The 18,440-nt window shown below is 38.3% G+C and overlaps 1 protein-coding gene and 1 non-coding gene across 7 annotated transcripts; one reads left to right on the top strand and one right to left on the bottom strand.

Annotated features, from left to right (window-relative positions):
• Positions 1-225: 225 nt before the first annotated feature.
• On the top strand, positions 226-12,525 carry LOC120110825 (ADP-ribosylation factor GTPase-activating protein AGD12-like). 6 transcript variants are annotated; one of them, XM_039126637.1, is made up of 11 exons: positions 245-379; positions 835-872; positions 955-1,021; positions 1,425-1,502; positions 5,756-5,840; positions 9,356-9,431; positions 9,931-10,094; positions 10,179-10,311; positions 10,481-10,597; positions 10,741-10,836; positions 11,872-12,525. In XM_039126637.1, exons 3-11 carry the CDS (start codon positions 1,003-1,005, stop codon positions 12,151-12,153), a joined length of 1,050 nt encoding a protein of 349 aa, XP_038982565.1. In that variant the 5' UTR covers positions 245-379; positions 835-872; positions 955-1,002; the 3' UTR covers positions 12,154-12,525. The 6 variants fall into 6 exon arrangements, with proteins under 6 accessions (XP_038982568.1, XP_038982565.1, XP_038982561.1 ...); XM_039126633.1 differs by having other exon boundaries at positions 835-1,021; XM_039126643.1 differs by lacking the exon at positions 955-1,021 and having other exon boundaries at positions 246-379.
• Positions 12,526-16,506: 3,981 nt separating this feature from the next.
• On the bottom strand, positions 16,507-16,600 carry LOC120104322. Its single transcript, XR_005506767.1, has one exon. It is a non-coding gene; the product is annotated as a small nucleolar RNA R11/Z151 (small nucleolar RNA).
• Positions 16,601-18,440: the final 1,840 nt, after the last annotated feature.

Below are 18,440 nucleotides of genomic sequence, written 5' to 3'. Positions count from 1 at the left end.
AAATCTCGTCTGTCTGTGTCCAAACACGCTCTACCACAAATCTCGAGGATGAACTGTGCTTACCAGAGGGCCGGGCGTTCTTTGGCGGCTAAATTTAGTAAATTGTGCAGATTCAATAAATGGCTCCACCACGTCTCTTTCGTCCATGACCGCTTGATGTGCGCTACACCTTTGCCCAAACCTTTCGCAGTGAGTATATACAGCTCTTGTGTGTATGAGAATCACACACTATTCCCATCCCAGATTGCGTTTTGAGAGTATTTATTTTCCTTAATATTATTAAATTTGTACAATGCTTTCGAAATAATCGAGCCAAGCTCTTTATTCGCGGAAGCTCCGCCAAGAGATTGCGAACAAATCTTCGTCAGAAAAATCGCCGGTAAGATCGAGCCCCATTTCAGAAATTCCTCAGCTCGGATGCATTGGGGATTCGATCTCTCTCTCCTCTTTCTTTTCTTTTTCATGCGTGTATGCGATCTTTGATCTCTTAAAGATCTGATCTTTAGTTTTTCAAAATCTCAATTTTGTTAGTATTTAGCCCCATTTTGCGAGGTATTTGGTTCATTTGATTAGCTGGATCTTATCCATCTCGAGTAATTCTTGGGAAGGATCGCTTTTTCTTTTTAGTTTCGATTCTCGTTCCTTTTTTTTTCTCGGATCATTGTAAAAAGATTTCATTGTGACAGTTATAAGTTATTACCAGTAGCAATAACTTAGATTGCTGCGGAACGCGTTTCGGCGGGCACTCTTTTCTATCTAATTGTCAATCGTCAATGCGAGGAGCGGTGTTTTCTGATGATTCTTATGTCTCCAAAGTTTTTTTTTTATTATTAGATGATTGCCAACGAAAAAAAAGGGAGGAGCGGTGTAATGTATGTACCCTATTATCTCTCTAAATGCTAATTTTTTACTTTGTTAATAGGAAATTTCATGGATACTTTGCAAATGGTACAGGACTGGTTGGAATGGTGCTTCTGATTTAGCTTGTCGAATTCTTGTTTTATGCTTACCTGGCATTTAGGTATATATTTGACTGGGAAGTATTCATTTTGTTCAAATGCCAACCGTTAGACTGCTTGGATATACATTTTTAGGGCAATTGTTTTTTCTGGGTACAGATGGCAATTGTTTTTTATTGTGTTTTTGTTGAAAGAATTAGTCTGAGTTGTCTATTGTCACTCTTTGTGGATCAATTGTATAGATATCCTTAAGCAAGGTTGTGCCCCTGGAAGTCTGAGCTTTTTTTTTTTTTCCTTTTTTGAGCAAAAAATTTTAACCTGCATAAAATATCCTTCCTTTTCCATCATCATCATCTCTTATTAAATAGGACAGGCGTTATAAACTAGCAGAGAATGCATGGTCTCATAAGCTTGAATTCCTTTCCTATTATTTATATTTAATTGATCTCTTCTGTTCCTTGAAAGTGCATATCGACGTAAGCTCTGTTGGGTTATCAAGGTTTTCTATAGGAGGGATGAGCAAGAAGGAGAAAGCTTCCCCAGGTATGATTATCCTCTGCAGTGAATTTTCATAGGTAGCTATTATTTGCATTGATGGACAAATATTTAGTTGAATACATACACGGTAAACATTATACATCAAGAATGAATAACACAGTTAATCGAACCTATAAGTGAACCATAAGTTTTTAAGTAGCAATTATCACTAATTATGGAATCTTGATAGTGGATGTGCGAGATGCTGTCATGTGGCAGAATGCAAGATTCTATATTACATTATCTTACTTCTTAATTACTCTCTAGGTTAGTTTGGGTTTATGGATCATGATAGAGAGGAACACTTGGGATCAAGGTACGCGGAACCGACCGAACCGACGTACCGATACCGGTTGGAACCAGTACCGAATCAGTTCCGCTTTAAAAAAAAATGCGCGGACATGCGTGCGTCCGCGTTCGGCCACAAAGTGGCAGTAAATGCCACTCTGTGACATTAAAAGCAGGGCTCGCTGCCCCGCGCGGAGAGCCTGCGCAGGGAACCGCACACGAGCGTGGGGAATCACGCGCGCGATTCCCTGTGCGTGGTCCGTGGTTCGCACTGCATGGAATGCGCGCAGGCGCGAGTCGGGGATAGGGCTGTCAACAGGCCGAGCTGCTCGGGCTCGGCTCGGGCCCGGCTCGGTAAAAGTCCGGCTCGAGCTCGGCTCGTTAGTCAAACGAGCCGAGCCCGAGCCTAAAATGAGGCCCGTTTAAATTCGAGCCCGAGTAGCTCACTAGCCCAAATGAGGGCTCAGTCCAATTAACAATTTAATTAAGTTCCAATTAAACTTGAACTCAATCCAATTAAATTTTATTTGGCTTAATCAATTTAAATCTCAATCTGATTGAACCCATTTAGATTTAGATCAGGCCCAACCCGAGCTAATCCAAATCCATTTAATTTATTTAAATCAAATTGGACTGGTTTGGGTTCGGACTCAACCCATTAACCCGAACCAACCCGTTAACGGTTAACCCATTACCCATTCCCCCCTCCTCTTTCTTTTCCTTTTCTTCTCCTTCTTCTCGGTTTCTCCAGAATCCTCCCAACCCGGCAACCCCACCTCCATGGCTCCACCCCCGCCTCCACGGCTCCGTTCTCCTCGCCCCAAGCCCGAAGTCGATGCCCCCCTCCCGCCCTCCCCTCCGACAACGGCTATGACGACGAGGACGACGACGATGCCTTGCCTCCACGGTGTCGTACACCCGATCCCAGCACTTCGAGAAGCTCCGCCGCAAGAAGTTCCGCATCATGTCCGGCCGGGCACCCTTCCTACGCCTCCTCTCCCTTCTCCACCCCCGATGCCGCCGCCCCCGGCGAGGGAGGCAACAAGCGCCACCGCCCCAACCGCCGTGCCCCATCCGGTCATTCCTGCGCCGAGGCTCCCCCTATGGCCCTACCCCCCAGCTTTCACTCCCTCCCCCGCGGCCGTGCCCGCGGCGCCTGCGGCCGACGCCCGTGCCGGCGGTGCTCGCGGCCGCCCCCTTCTTTCTTCTCTTCTTTTTCTTTTCTTTCTTTCCTTCCTTCCTTCCTTCGTTCTTTTCTCCTCCGACGAACCACCGATGGGGATGAGGGATCGGGATGGGAATGGGGGATTGGGATGGGGATGGGCGGGCTCCGGCTGGATGGGGCGGGCTCTGTATTGGGCTCGGGCTCAGACTCGGGCACAGGCAAACGAGCCTTACGAGCTCAAGCCCGAGCCGGGCTGTGCCAAGCGAGCCCGAGCCCAATACAGGGCTCGGTACCGAGCTTGAGCCCGAGCCCGAGCCTAAAATTTTATGAACCGAGCCGAGCCCGCAGAGGCTCGGGCTCGGCTCGGCTCGTTAACAGGCCTAGTCGGGGACGTGTTTCCCCACTCGCGCCCGCGCCCCCGCGCGCGGGCCTCTCTCCTTTTTTTTCCCCTTCTTCTGTTCTCCTTCCCGATCCTTCTCCTCCTCTCCTTCTCGACCCTTCTCTTCTTCTCTTCTCCTTTCTTTCCCCCCTTCTCTTACGAGCAAAGAAGGGGCCGGAACCACACCGGAGAACGGGCGATCCTCGTCGAACCGAGGGAGGAGGTCAGCCCGAGGGAGGAGGTAGGCTTCTTCTTCTTCTCCTCTCTCTTCTTCTTCCTCTTCTTCCCTTCTTCCTCTTCTTCTTTCCTCTTTCTTCCTCTTCTTTTTTCCCGGTGCCGGTACCGGGCTTGTATCGGTGCGAACCGGACCGGTTGGCACCGGTACCAAGCTTGAACCGGTGCGAACCGCACCGGTTCGCACTGGTACTGGCAAAGAGCCGTTCGGTTCCATCCCCTTTGGGGTCGGAACCGAATTCTGTGGCTGTACCGTATCGGTGTTGGCCGGCACCGGTACGGTATAGGCTGAACCGATTGTTCCGACTGGTTCAGTAGATCTTGCTTGGGATAATTGTGAAAGCAGTTTCACAAGACAATCAATCACTTTCCTTAGCATTTTATTAAAAGTTAAAACTAATCATAGATTACTAGGCGGTGAAAGGATACTAGAAACAAAAAAAATGCTGTTAGTAATTAGAAACTTTTTATTATTGGTTTCTTAGAGGACTTTACAGATCTGGATGCCAATACTTGATGGGCTTTCATGGAAAATACATGGAGGATTGTCATAGGTAGTATGACAACATGGAGTGGCGAGGGGGGCAGGAGGTTAGCAGCTTAGACTGAACTGATCCCAATCCATATCTAACTAGCTTTATTTTAAAGAGCACCCAGTATGTAACAACATAGCAACAAAATTACCCCAACTTCCAGGGTTTGGCTAGCTGATCCTTTGTTATATTGTTCCCACAGAAGAACATAAAAATTTAAGCCACTACTCCTCGAAAGTCCAAAGTGACAAAATCAGGACAAAATAGTCAATATTTCCCCCTTAATCTCTTCATATTGTTGTTATGTGTGCCTTTCACTTATTTTATCAATCCATAATCGCCTAGTCCAAAGTGAATTCTGTAAGTCATATTAGTTGCTTATCAACATGAACCATTATGGGGCAATAGTCTCAAGGGCTGCAAAACATTGCTATGTGCACATGCTTGAACATCGGTGTCCAGGGCTGGCCCAAAGGAAGGCCTCCGGGAGGCAAAGAGAAGACAACCACGGAAGGAAGGGAGAAGGCAATAAGGCACCGACTTGCGATGAAATAAAGAGAGGAGAGAAAGAGATTGAGAGAGAGAGAGAGAGGGAGGGGGAGGGAGGTTCCTTGCCCTGTTTTCTGTGTCTGATCGTGACCAAAAGGAAGCAAAGGCCCCATATAAAACGGGAATAGGAGCTGGCTACGAGTCTTCCCCCTTGATGGAAGGGAGGTGGAGAGTTTCCTGGCCTGCAGTTGCTGCAATGTTGCAGTTACTGCGTGGGGTTGAATGGCTGTTGTGCTGTGATGTTGCAGTTGCTACTAGGGTACTCACTTGAAGGGGAGATGGGACTTTTATTAATAAGATGGAGTGAATTTTCCATAATGCCCCTACTTTCTCTTATAGAGAGGTCTCTTTCTGGACTTTTTTTTTTGTTTTTTTTTTTTGCTAAGGCGAGTGGATCATACCTGACGAGTACGGATACACCCAATAAAATCTAAAAATAAAATACCTTGGAGTGCTAGGGGCAACTCCCCATCTCCAGTCCACAGGGTACTACTAGAGTGACTGGCTACATAAGTGCCATGGGATAACCTTTTCCTATTCTGCTCTTGCTTGACATGGTAAACAATATTGCCAAGCATTATCTCAGTTATTTAATCAGTTTCATCGGTCCTTCTTTTAGAGTAATTACTTTTTCGTGCTTCCATTCAAGAATTATATTAAACTGAAGAGGCTTTTTTTCTATCTTTGTTAGATTCATGCATCTTTGTTGAAATAGTGTACTTGACAGCTATCTGTTTCCATATCATTTTTTTAAGTATTTTGTACTTATTAAAATTTTTTATTATTAAAAAAAAGGGGCCTCATTCACTGAATTCGCCTTAGGTCCCCAAATGCATTGGGCCGCCCCTGTCAGTGTCATACAAAAAATGTAGTCATAATGTTCACTAACATGGTTGAGCAAATGAACAGGGTAACGAAGCATGTATACAGACACATTAAATAAGGTGCATTTGTTTAAGTATAATGTTCCTGTACTTCATGATTGGCATATGTGAAATTGTTAGCTTAATGTAATGATTCAACAATTATCCATATTCTCTGTCCTTCGAGTTCCCTTAGCCTAGAAGACTTTGGATGGCTCTGAAGTGTAACTGTTGCATTATCTGAACAGCTAGTGTAAGGAAATTGAAGGAGTTATTGCATATAAGGGATAATCGCTTTTGTGCAGATTGTGGGGCTCCAGATCCCAAATGGGCGTAAGTGCTTCTATCTTTACAAATATGTATTCTAGAATTTCAAGCGTTCAAATGTAGCTTATAATTATTTATAGTGAATAGTTTCATTTTGTGCTTGTTTGAGATGTTCCAGATGTTTTTTTTTCCATTAAATGTTTGAACTAAAACTTGAGAAAACATGTAAACCAATAACATATGATGCCACATGGAGTGAGGCCAAAAGCCCATAGACACATTTGTGTAGAAAGAGGAGGGGGAGAGAGGTGGAGAACAAAGTGACGACCAATATTGAATTCTTAAAATGGTTCATCTGATTGTGGAAGACTGGATTTTTAGCTCCAATTATGACAATAAAGAGAAGTGGGATGCATGACCCACATATTAAAGAGTAGCTGATTAGAACAAACTTCTGCAACAAAATAAGAGATTTCAAGATGCTCAGTCTTGTCAAAGTGGCAAACAAATCATATTTGGTGCTACTTGTTCTTTCAGGAGATAGGAACATTACTTTGGAAATCACAGGTCAGTAGTAGATTAGTGAAATCACCAATCTAGTCAACATTAATACATGCATGAAGCTTTAGATAGATGCAGAAGACAAGGAGAACAAGCAAATAATGATCCTGCAAGGGGAGCAAAGAATGTCGGCAACATAATCAATGTGAGAGATGGTCCACTAAACAAGAGCACCAATGAGCTAATGATGGTGAATCTGATCTAGTAGTTGCCAGGACAAGTCGCTGATTGAAGCTCCATCAATTTATAAGTGGTACGAAATATGACTCCAGCAAGCAAGACTGATAAAAAAAATCAAGACTATAACCTAAGACGTAAAGAATATTGAAGAGGGTGAACATGGCCAAGTTTCTTCATCTAAAAGTGACACTATAGATGCTCTTCAATAAGCTCCAAACGTGAACATATGTTGCTACTAAGCAATGTGATAACAATGCCATCGAGAGATTGTTAGGCACAGGGAGGGAAAACTGGAATACCCCGACTCTTCTGCATGCTAACAGAAATTATTAGCTAACATGTTACTTGCTTTAAGCATTAATGTCAACAAGATTAGTAAGTCATGTTGGATCAGACAACTTAAAGGAACTCCGTAATAACAAATTGTAAATTTGAAGGAAATTTTTGTAAACTAGGAAGTTTTGCTGGAGAGAACCTATAATTATCCCATTGCGACTTCCTCCTTTCCATTTCCATAAAAAAAAAGGACCTCCTCAAAGCAGCAAGAAGAGAAGAAACCAAAGATACTCATTGACTCCAATTCCCCATGAATGAGAGGGTACAATCAAAGTTATCAGATGTGAATTTAAGTTTTTAGATTTATTTATTTATTTATTTATTTATCCTTACCTAGTCTGAAGATTGGGGATTCACCTCTTCTTCCGAATGTTCTCGTCTCATGTTATGAATTATTCTTCAAGCACAACTTTGTCCATCTATTTTTGTTATTTTACCCCCTTTTGCACATAAAGGATGAAGCAACTAGCATTTATGGTCATTGAACTAATGGTATATGGGTAAAAATCATGTGTAGAATGCAGAAATTATGTTTGCTTGATGGAAAATATCCCTAACAATGGTTTGACTACTCTTCAAGTCATCTCTATATCTTCTTAGTGATGGTTTGTAGATTATCGAAGTGGTTTGCTATCCTTCATAATGATATCCGCTGACCATTGAGGTTGTCTTACATTTTTTTAGCGATAAACCTAATGGTTTGTCATGATCCTCAATCTTGTCTGATTTAGATTTAATATTTTTTGTTGATAGCTTGTGATGAGTCTCAAGAGCCTACAATATTTCCATGATATTTTGTCACAAACCAAGGTTGTCCAGCATTTTACTAATAACTATTTGTGGTAACTTTTAGGTTATTAAATATTTTACTGAACTTGTCTTGGAGACTCCCTATCCAACGACTTGATGCATAAGCTAGGAGTCTCCAAATTATATGATTTTCGGTTTATAAGCAATTTAGAGATAGTACATAACATTCAAGGGCTCGGATCATTGATGTTGAATCTTTATTCTGATTTCACCTAACTAGATCTGACTTGAAATCTGGTTGACTGATCCTAGCTCACCTCTCTCTACATATATGTATATGTATATGCATGTATACACACAGACATATACCCAGTTACACACACACATACACATATATATATGTGCATTTATATGTATACATATATATGTACACATATTTATGTGTGTCTGAGCATGTGTGCCATTGCATACATGCACATGTGTGCGCATGCATGTGTCTATACCTATATATCTATATGTCCATGTATATATATTTTATGTGCATGCATGCTTTCTTGCTTTCTTAAGGCTGGATACCCATCAAATTCTAAATCTTAGTTTTTTATCATAATTATATGAAGCCATATGTCATTCTTATTGAAATACTTTTTTTTTTTTTCTGATAATGGGCTGGTTCAGGCTCAGTCATACCCAAAAGAAAAAAAAGGGCCTGATCTAACAACCCCGAACAGTATATAACTAGGTCCACAGGCTGGCCCACTAACATTTCTACAGGGTAAAACTATGTGATTTATGACTTCTCAAGATGCCATCCTTTAATGTACCCATGTTTTATGCATTGCAGCCTAACGGATCTTCAATTCATGATTCGCAAATTATTTGAGTTTGGCATTATTATATTTTGAGAAAAGGTGATATGATTTTCTTCAATGAATATTACATGTCAATGAATAGCATATGACCTGCCCGTTGAGTATAATGCTCAGATTCTGAAGTTACTCTTATCAGAAAGTTGCAGTCCAAATGCTCAAATAATTTATTCCATGAATTGGTGATTGGCATGAATCCAAGTAGGCCAATGTTGTACTAATCATTTTTTGATCTCACGTCTTTATTTTTTTTCCGTTCATAGTGGAGATGCAAGTGTGCAAAACATTTACTGCATGTAAGGAGAGGAATTATTGGTACCACTAGGGCATGAAGATAATGGGGCCTGCTGCAGATTTGGGGGCTGCCATGGCTGAATGCATTGCAGCAGGAGAGTAGGAGACATAATAAAAGAAATAGGGAGGATTAGTTTAGATTATTGGATACTTATATTGCATGTGCTCGCATGCATGCACATGCACAGATGCTACTACATTTTACAGTGCATCACATTATTAGTAATTTAAGCTCATGCCTGATCTTCCATATTTTGGGCCTAAAATCCTGACCCCAGCTCTGTCAAAAGCCTGAATTTACTTAGCCTAAGCCTTGGCCTGAGCCAAACCTGATTGCCGAGATTTTTGTTGTGGACTTATTTTTCTCCTAAAAGTCATCTCATGTCATAATATGTTGTTAATATCTACCTCATGGTCATTGTCTGCAACAATAATAACTCTTAAAACTAAAAGACAATTTGATCAATTGCCATTTCCTGTTGAGTGCCTGAAACTAGTGGTTGTAATAACCTTTTCCCATCAAAGAAAAGCCAGAGTATGACCTTATGGTAAGATTTTGCATTTTGAGTAATTCATTGCCTGTATTTTCAGGTCAGCGAATATTGGGGTGTTTATATGCTTAAAATGTTGTGCGGTGCATAGAAGTCTTGGCACACATATTTCAAAGGTAGCATACATGGTCCTTCTCATGTTTGTTTTGACTGCTGATTCAGTAGTTTCATATTACATGTTTCATCCTATTATTGTTCATGGAAGCAATTCAATATTTTGGCACCATCCTTGTGCATGCCTAATGTTAAAGTTCTTCTAAGAAGATTGAGCTTTTAAAATCTTGAAATATTACATAACATTGTATCAAAAATTTACGTAAGAAGTAGAGGCCACTCTTCCAAGAATGGAGATCAAGTAAATGTATCTAAGCTCTACACATGCCGGCAGTTCATTGGTGAAATGCCTTATTTTTTAAGTAAAAAAATTAGAAGCTCTACCGAACAAGTGATTATGTGCTATTTTCTGCATGTATCTTTTGACATTAGTCTCCTTTCTAGCAGGGAATTTATCTTTTAATATTTAGCAACGCTCCATTTTATTATAAGAAAAGGCTCCCGATTTGTTTATTGTTTCTGCAAGTTTTAATTCTTGTTACTGTCATCATTGACTATCAGGTTCTGTCAGTGTCATTAGATGAATGGACTGAGGATGAAATTGAATCTATGCTAGAGGTTGGTGGAAACTCTTATGCCAATGCAATTTATGAGGCCTTTCTTCCACAAGGATATTCCAAGCCTAACCCAGACTCAAGTCATGAGGAGCGTGCAAAGTTCATCAGGTTGAATTTATATTAGATAATCAGTGTCTTATTTCTCATGTAATGAGATGAATGTTGATGTATAAGCACTTTGTCGTCCAATAGGTCTAAGTATGAGCTGCAAGAATTTTTGAAACCAAGTCTACGCATTGTTTCTTCAAATAGCTCTTCCAGCTCTTTCAGATCTTGTAATTCTGGAAAGGATTCAGAAAGTGGGTTTGATTTAGATCTGAGTCAAGTAAGGCTCCATTTTTTACATGTACTATTATTTTAAAATTTTAGAAGGATTTTCTGCACTTTTTGTTATTTGTCATTGCTCCTTGGCATAAATATGTCAGTTGACACTGTTGGGTAAGGTCTGTTTCACCTGTCAATACCCTAACCACGTGGTTTTGGAGTTATCCCAGGCTGGCATGGTAGAGTTCATTGGAATACTGAAGGCCAAAGTTATAAAAGGCACTAACTTAGCTATTAGAGATATGCTAAGTAGTGATCCTTACGTTGTCTTGACTCTTGGCAAGCAGGTCAGTTATTTTCAAACATCAAATCTTTTTATTATTTTGGGGGAAAACAATTTCAAATGTGTTTCTTCAGGAATGATTATTCAATTCCTTGTCAATTATCCTATAATCATTCTAAATATTCATTCAATGATGGATACCTGCAGGTGGCCCAGACAACTATAATTAAGAGCAATTTGAATCCAGTTTGGAATGAGGAGCTCAAGCTAGCGGTTCCTAAAAAATATGGGCCCTTGAAATTGGTAGGTGCTTCTAAATATGCCTTTTTTTCGGTTCATCAGTTATATCTGCCCTGTTGTACAGCCCACAGTCCATAGGTTGATGGATTGTATGCCATAGATGGTGACAGACGCCAAGCAACCAAGCAAGACCATCCTCACAGCTCCTTGCAAACTTCACAACCTTTCTGAAGTGCCCCCTTTCCATGCACACCCCCCCCCCCCCCCCCTTTCTTTTTTCCAGTCTGATTGTTTTGATTTGTTCTCTCATCACCTTGAACGGAGTCCACAGAGGACTTAAGGACCCACCACACTTCTGGCATTCTTAGCCTAGGGTGGCGATCACCTACAGTTGAGTTAGAGAGAAGTAAGGGAGTTAGTGCTTTTGCAGACAGTCTAAAAAGTGGTCCTTGATGTGGCCAATGCTATGGTCATGATCCTGGAGAGGTTGGTGAAGCTAGGGTTGGCCGGTTGAGGACAGAGCAGAGGATGTCAAGGAGGGAGACTCATATCCAATGACAACTAAGAGTGCCAGAAGTTGTGCTATGGTGTAGGTCAGGGTTGTGCAAGAGGGATTGAGCACCCGGATGTTGTTGGAGGGAGCTGGATCATCCACTCGAGATTATCGATGGCTAATTGGCTATTTGTTGCAGTTGGAGCTAAGGGAGGGTGGCGAGGAAGCTCCACCATGGTGAGGTGGTAGGACATGGAGGAGGGATAGGATAATAGTAGATAGATAAATAAATCAAACAATAATACCCAAGGCGTTGCACTGATTGAAGAAAATTTGCCATGTTAAAAATGTACTGTAGCATGATTTCCTCCCCCTCCCACCACCCAAGTTTTTTTTTCTTTCACACACACACACAGGTGCACAAGGACTGAGAAAACCTACTCATCTTGCAGCGGCTAATGACCTAATAAAAGTAATCAATATTCCCTAGGAAGCTAATGTAAATTAAACCACTATTATTTTATAACCTGAGTTTGTCACTTAATGTTCTTTTGAGGTTTTTCTTTGTAACATTTTATCCTGTTTCTGATTGGTTCCTTAAACAGCATGTGTTTGATCATGACATGCTTTCCAAGGATGACTTAATGGGTGAAGCTGAGGTTGATCTTCAACCAATGATCACAGCTGCTATGGCATTTGGAGATCCAGATCTGCTTGCTGATATGCAGATAGGGAAGTGGTTGCAATCGAATGACAATGCCCTCACTAAAGATAGCACTATCAACATTGTTGATGGAAAGGTTAAACAAGAGGTGTCGCTGAAGTTGCAAAATGTGGAGTCTGGAGAGATAGAACTTGAACTGGAATGGATTCCATTGAGTCAGTAGACAAGTCGTCTCTATCATGATCGATCAAAGCTCTGATTCTATTTTCTGGTGCTTCATCACCTTCTCTAAGCAACTCTATGAAGTGATATATTTGGCTTCATCACCTTTTCTGGTGCTTCATCACCTTTTGAGAACTTTTTTTTATTGTTGTTGTAGATTTTCTGTGGATCACTGTCATGCATATTGTCGGATGCACAGCAGCTTTCTTGAATAAGTGTTTGATTTACTTTTAGTTGAATGCTATCATAACCTTTGAAATCACCATCAGAGTAGGATTGGGAAGGTGCTGTACATGCACAATAACCTTATGCCCCCTCATGCATTACCAATAGAAAGGAAGAGGTTATGATCAAAATGTTTGTTCCATTGGTTCTTCATGAGATTTAAAGAAGAATCAGATGATAAATATTGAGACTAGTAAGCAGTTCTTAGGCCCGTATGATACATAGATTTGAAATATGAGTTTTGATTGTAACATTCATGTTGATCTTTGTATGTTTATTTGCTTTCAGAAAATATCTTGTATGTTTATTTATGGAATTATTCATATCTTAATTGGGATAATCTTATTTCGGTTCCATGTTTGTGATCCTATGCTTTTGTAGATACCAGGAAGAATGTTGATTCATGTAATCCCTGAGCTGTGGCAGGACGGTTAGCTGCAACTGGAGATGTTACGACCTGTGCATGTAACCAACAGATTATTTCAATAACTATGTTTGGTGAAATTACTTAAAGAAACTTGTTTACAGTTTGTTTTTTGCTTTTTTTTTTTTCCTGTCCCTCAAAACTCACCAAACCCTAGCCCTAATCTTATAAATATGTGAGAGACAAGGCGGCTTAGGTGAGAGAGATCACACAAAAAACTGGGAAAAAAGAGAGGTGTCAAAGATTTGCTTTTTTTGATTCGCGATATCTGGATGATGATAAGGGACGGAGGGGTTGTTCAGGTGAAGCATGTGTTTAAAGAAACCAACGAAGCTATGAATTGGGTGGCCACGTACATGGTTAACTATGCTAGTAGCATCCTGTAGGTGGAGATAGGAAGCTGCCTTGGGAGCTCCGTGATATTTTTGTTTTTCAATTTTATTGGGTGCATCCATACACGTATTATATAAATCACCCGGTCTAGCAAAAAAAAAAAAATTGCTTTCCAAGAAAAGAAAGGAAGAGAAAAAAAAATCTTTAAACCCTTTTAGTATGTTTGTACATGAAGATATATCATGAACCAGATCCTAAACTTCCATTGCATGCATTTAACATGAATCCTCATGTCCATCCAAGTGGCACCGATTAAGAAAACCTTGTTACACGAGGACTTTGGAAGGAGATGGCACGCACTTGTGTGGCTTTCTTCCTCCTAGCGCAGAAAAGGCAGAGAGAGAGAGAGAGAGAGAGGTGGGTTTAGATCTAAAGAAATAATAGATCTAATTGTTTGTGCTTGGTATCCCCTTGGCTCAAGAATTCTTAGAGTATGGCGACCAAGAAACCTTATGAGATCATACAGGTCAACTGAGCCTATGGGCGGTAAAGCTTGAAAAATTATATGCTTCCTTGATCACAGTACATAGACAAACTCCATGATCATATCATATTTGAGGATCCAAACTGAATAGATCTTATATACTTATATAGGATCAAAGAATTCAAAAAATACCTTACGAACCATTTTGAGTGAGACCTTGAATTGTAGCAAATGGTATCAAAGCAGACTCAGCCCATAATCCATGTAGACTATAAGACATTATAGATATATTAAGACTGACCACAGGCCGATCGTGATGCTTGTGATTAGATTTGAATGAATTTGAACCATTAGTATAAACAAACCCTAAAGAGACTAAAGGATATGACAAGCATGAGAGGGAGTCTCCAATAGACAAAGACCATGGTTTCTCTTGTTTCATATTCAACCTCGATCCTAACCAGGATCCAACCTATTTACTTGATGGATTTGGGCGATGTTCGATCCCTGTTTTGATGTTAACCCTCTATTTGGGAAGCTAGATTTAAACTTTTAAACTAACATTTATTGGATCAGATTAGATCTGTTTGCTCTGGTTCAAATCATATGAAAACTAAATCAGACCTCACTGAATTCATAATTAAATCTTAGTTGCTAATCCATGTTCAATGCATGGGTCATAACCATTAGTCACAATACTGGGACCTGCAAGGTAATCAGAGGCCAGTTTGGTCTTCTCTGAGTCTCAGTTAACCTGCCATGGGCTTGGCGAGACTTGTTCAACTCCAGACTCAATTATACTCTATAAGAATCTGCAGTAATATACTGATAGTTATCCATTAGCCTTTTTTAAGAAAAAAAATATTTCTGTAAAAGGGTATAGTTATGATGTGTTAAACAAGGGAGACACATAACCTATTTCACCCAATAAATTAACGCTACCGTGTAGGTTAAAAGATAAGCAGGTTTGTGTCGCTACCGTGTAGGTTAAAAGATAAGAAGGTATATAGGATACAAGGAGGTGTGTAGGTTAAAAGACAAGAAGGTTTATATAACGCTTGCCTGCTTTCCTCCTCAGATTAGGGGAGGAATGATCCATTCGGTGAGGTTTTGTAACAAGCACTGGGGTGACAAGGTTCCTAAGACAGAATATCCATAGCATGAGATTAGATTTCTAATACATAAAATTCACTGTACACAAATATTTTCTCTAACCATCTAATCACTGGCCAAATAAATTCGGATTATCCAAAGATATCATTTTTCATTGCCAATGAACTTTTTTAGAAAAAGTGGCTTTGGATTCATTGGCACTCCGTGAGTTACTATATTTTGATCTTATTGGGTGTATTCACACACGTACTGTATGAAGCATTTGTTTTAAGCAAAAAAAAAAAAAGTGGCTTTGGATTCTGGAACTGCGATTGCCTTCATTTGAGCTCTCCGCAGGGAGTAAATTATCTCTGGAAATAAACAACGAGGGAATTCACGATAAACAAAAGCCAAGACTTCAATATCTTCATTAAAGTAGTAATGCTGAGATTAATACTGTTTTAAGACATTAAGTTTAACTTTAGCTACTAAATATTTTATTTAATATGGTAAAAAAAATTATAAATCAGACAACATACTGATATCTTATCAGTCAATATCTTAAGATATACCAAATAAGTACTAAGATTTTACATGTAAATATTATTAGTTTTATATATAAAAAAAATAAAGAACCATCACGCAGCCCTAGCAGTCTGCCTAATTGGGTCAGTTTTATTTTAAAATTTTTACATAAATATCTTTCTAAGCATTTAAATTTGTGTAAATATTTTCTTAAAATTTATATTTATTTCTACATCCTTATAAAACACTGTTTTATACAAATACTTCTAATATAACGATTGTTTTAACATCATTAATAAAAACCATAGTTATTTTAATTAAAAATAAAATATTTTTTTTTTCTGTCTCATTTGTTTTTACACATGTATCTATTAAGAATATTTTAGTCATTTTAATTTCAAACATAGCATTAGATGACATGAGTACATATATAAAAATAAGAATAAAAAATAGAATAGCAAAAGAAGTGTTTTACGATGGTAAAAATGCAAATATCAATTTTAAGAAAATATTTATACAAATTTTAATATTTAAAAGGATATTTATGAAAACAAATTATTTATTTATTTTTTTACCCCACCACCTACTCCTCAACGATATAAGTACAGAAAAAAATAATAAAAAGTTATGCAAATGTTGAAAAAAATCCAAAAAAAAAAAATCCCTAATCCATATCTCCTATAAACTCCCTACCCAACCCTAAATCCACACCGACTAGATGAAAATATCTTCGCTAGTAGGCTCCTATAGATATGGGTTATAAGTCAATTATCAGCACTGATTGAATCAGAGTGGTGCATGAGCAGCATGACTTTGTCGCTCCTCAATGACTACAGATGAGAACAATATAAACAGTCGTATCATTCGATATCCTAAGAAAAATTGTGTAAAAAAATAAAGAATTAACAAAAGGTTGAAAAAATAACAGGAAATTCAAAGGTGGAATTTGGAGCTCAGTGGAAGGATAAGTCTGTTTATAATAATGCGGAAAGGCTCGCGGCAAGATGACACCACTGGCCGCTCCACCATTCTAAGCTCACCATCGCTTCCATTCCTCCTTCCTTCCACCTAATTAAAAACCCTAACTTTCTCCCAAAAAATTAAAAAAATATCAATCGGTTCAATAATTGGCCAGAAATTTATCAAAATTATATTTTGATGAAAGATCTCAAGGAAAAAATCTCAACTTTTGTCTTTTAAAGATCAACGATTCCAGCCTTTTGAAGGCAAAAAACAAAAGAAAATCAAGATTGGAGAAAGAAGAATACGAGGGGCTTCAGTGTGTGTAACAACATGAAATCACATCATCGACGCATGGACTCACTGAAATCCGCTAAGATCTTTGAGATCAATCATCATTAGCCGCCGAACAGAACCACGAAGAATGCGCTCAACTGATCGGAGGAGAAGGAAAGATACGAAAGCGCTCAGGAGATCGGAGGAGAAGGAAAGAGATGATGACGGAAAGTAGAACAGCACTAGGGCGAAGGCTAGGGTTAGGGTTTTAGGATTGAGATCGGGAATGGGATTTCTTAATGAGAATTTCGGGGACGGCCGGACGGATATATATAGAGGCCGGGGAGCGGGGAACGAACACGGCTAGGGTTAGGTTTCCGAAGTTTTAGAAGGCCCAGCCACCGACCCGCTCACAGAGCCTTTCAGACGATAGAATTAATCTTGGCCGTTCGATGAATGTGATCGACGCAATAAGAAAAGGACGCTTGCTCTTAATAACAATGTCGGTAACGGGTGTGCCGACTTGATTCACGAGAATTAGAAAGGGACTTCACTCTATTTCCTTGCAGGTTTAAACGTAATCCTGCTTTACGTATCGCACCCCCCAGACTTTGTTCCCATGCTGAACTGAATTGGCAATGTTAATTCCTGAGAAAATGAGCAAGTCAGTAATTAAGTATATATCTCTTCATGTCCTCCCTGAACTTCATCGCAAGAATGTAAGAAATAAATTGCCACCAATAGTAGTTAGACAAATATCTCGGTGGCCGGAGAAGTCAATACAAAAGAACTGAGGTACTCGGCTAACAGAGACCCATAACCACAACTATATTGTAGAGGTAATAGATAACTAGGGCCCTGTTTGGGGGAGCTGTTGGCAGTAGAGCTGTTGGAAGTAGAGCTGGTGGAAGTAGAGCTGTCTGAAGTAGAGCTGTTATAAAAAGCTATTTGCTGTTTGGTAACTACATTCGTAAAGTGCTGTGGTACTTTGTTTTGTGTTTGGTAAACAAACTGAGAAAGTACTTTTGTATGACAAAATTACCATAAAGGACATTGCATAGTATTATACAACAGAACATAATAAAACATAACATATATTAATACATAAATATACGATATATTATAATATTATTGTAATATAAAATAATATTATGTTAATGTCGCATAATAGTAATATAATTATTAGAGTAAAATAATATTTGGTAATATAACATAATATTAAATTATTTAACATAACATATTAATGTATTATGATATAACGTAATATATATTATATTTATAGTATAATACAATAATAAAAGTATAAAATATTATAATTATTAGTATAAATTAATTTCTCATAATATAACATAATATTAAATTATTTAAAATAACATATTAATGTATTATAATGTAATATAATATAATATAATATTTATAGTATAAATCAATAATAAAGATATAAAATATTATATTTATTATTATAAATAATTTTTCATAATATAATATAATATTAAATTATTTAAAATAACATATTAATGTATTATAATGTAATGTAATATAATATAATATTTATAGTATAATATAATAATAAAGGTATAAAATATTATAATTATTAGTATAAATTAATTTTTCATAATATAACATAATATTAAATTATTTAACATAACATATTAATGTATTATGATATAATATAATATGATATTATATTTATAGTATAATACAAAAATAAAGGTATAAAATATTATAATTATTAGTATAAATTAATTTTCCATAATATAACATAATATTAAATTATTTAACATAACATATTAATATATTATGATATAATATAATATGATATTATATTTATAGTATAATACAAAAATAAAGGTATAAAATATTATAATTATTAGTATAAAATAATTTTCCATAATAATTTCCCATAAAATAATTTTCCGCGGTCCAGGGGCTCTTCTTTGTGGTCCACGCTCGAGGAGGATCTCAGCGT

This window comes from Phoenix dactylifera, chromosome 1 (genome assembly GCF_009389715.1).
Source record: "Phoenix dactylifera cultivar Barhee BC4 chromosome 1, palm_55x_up_171113_PBpolish2nd_filt_p, whole genome shotgun sequence".
In the NCBI taxonomy this organism is placed as follows: domain Eukaryota; kingdom Viridiplantae; phylum Streptophyta; class Magnoliopsida; order Arecales; family Arecaceae; genus Phoenix; species Phoenix dactylifera.
Note: the sequence above shows the minus strand (reverse complement) of the source record. Positions and strands in the feature narration are given on the sequence as shown.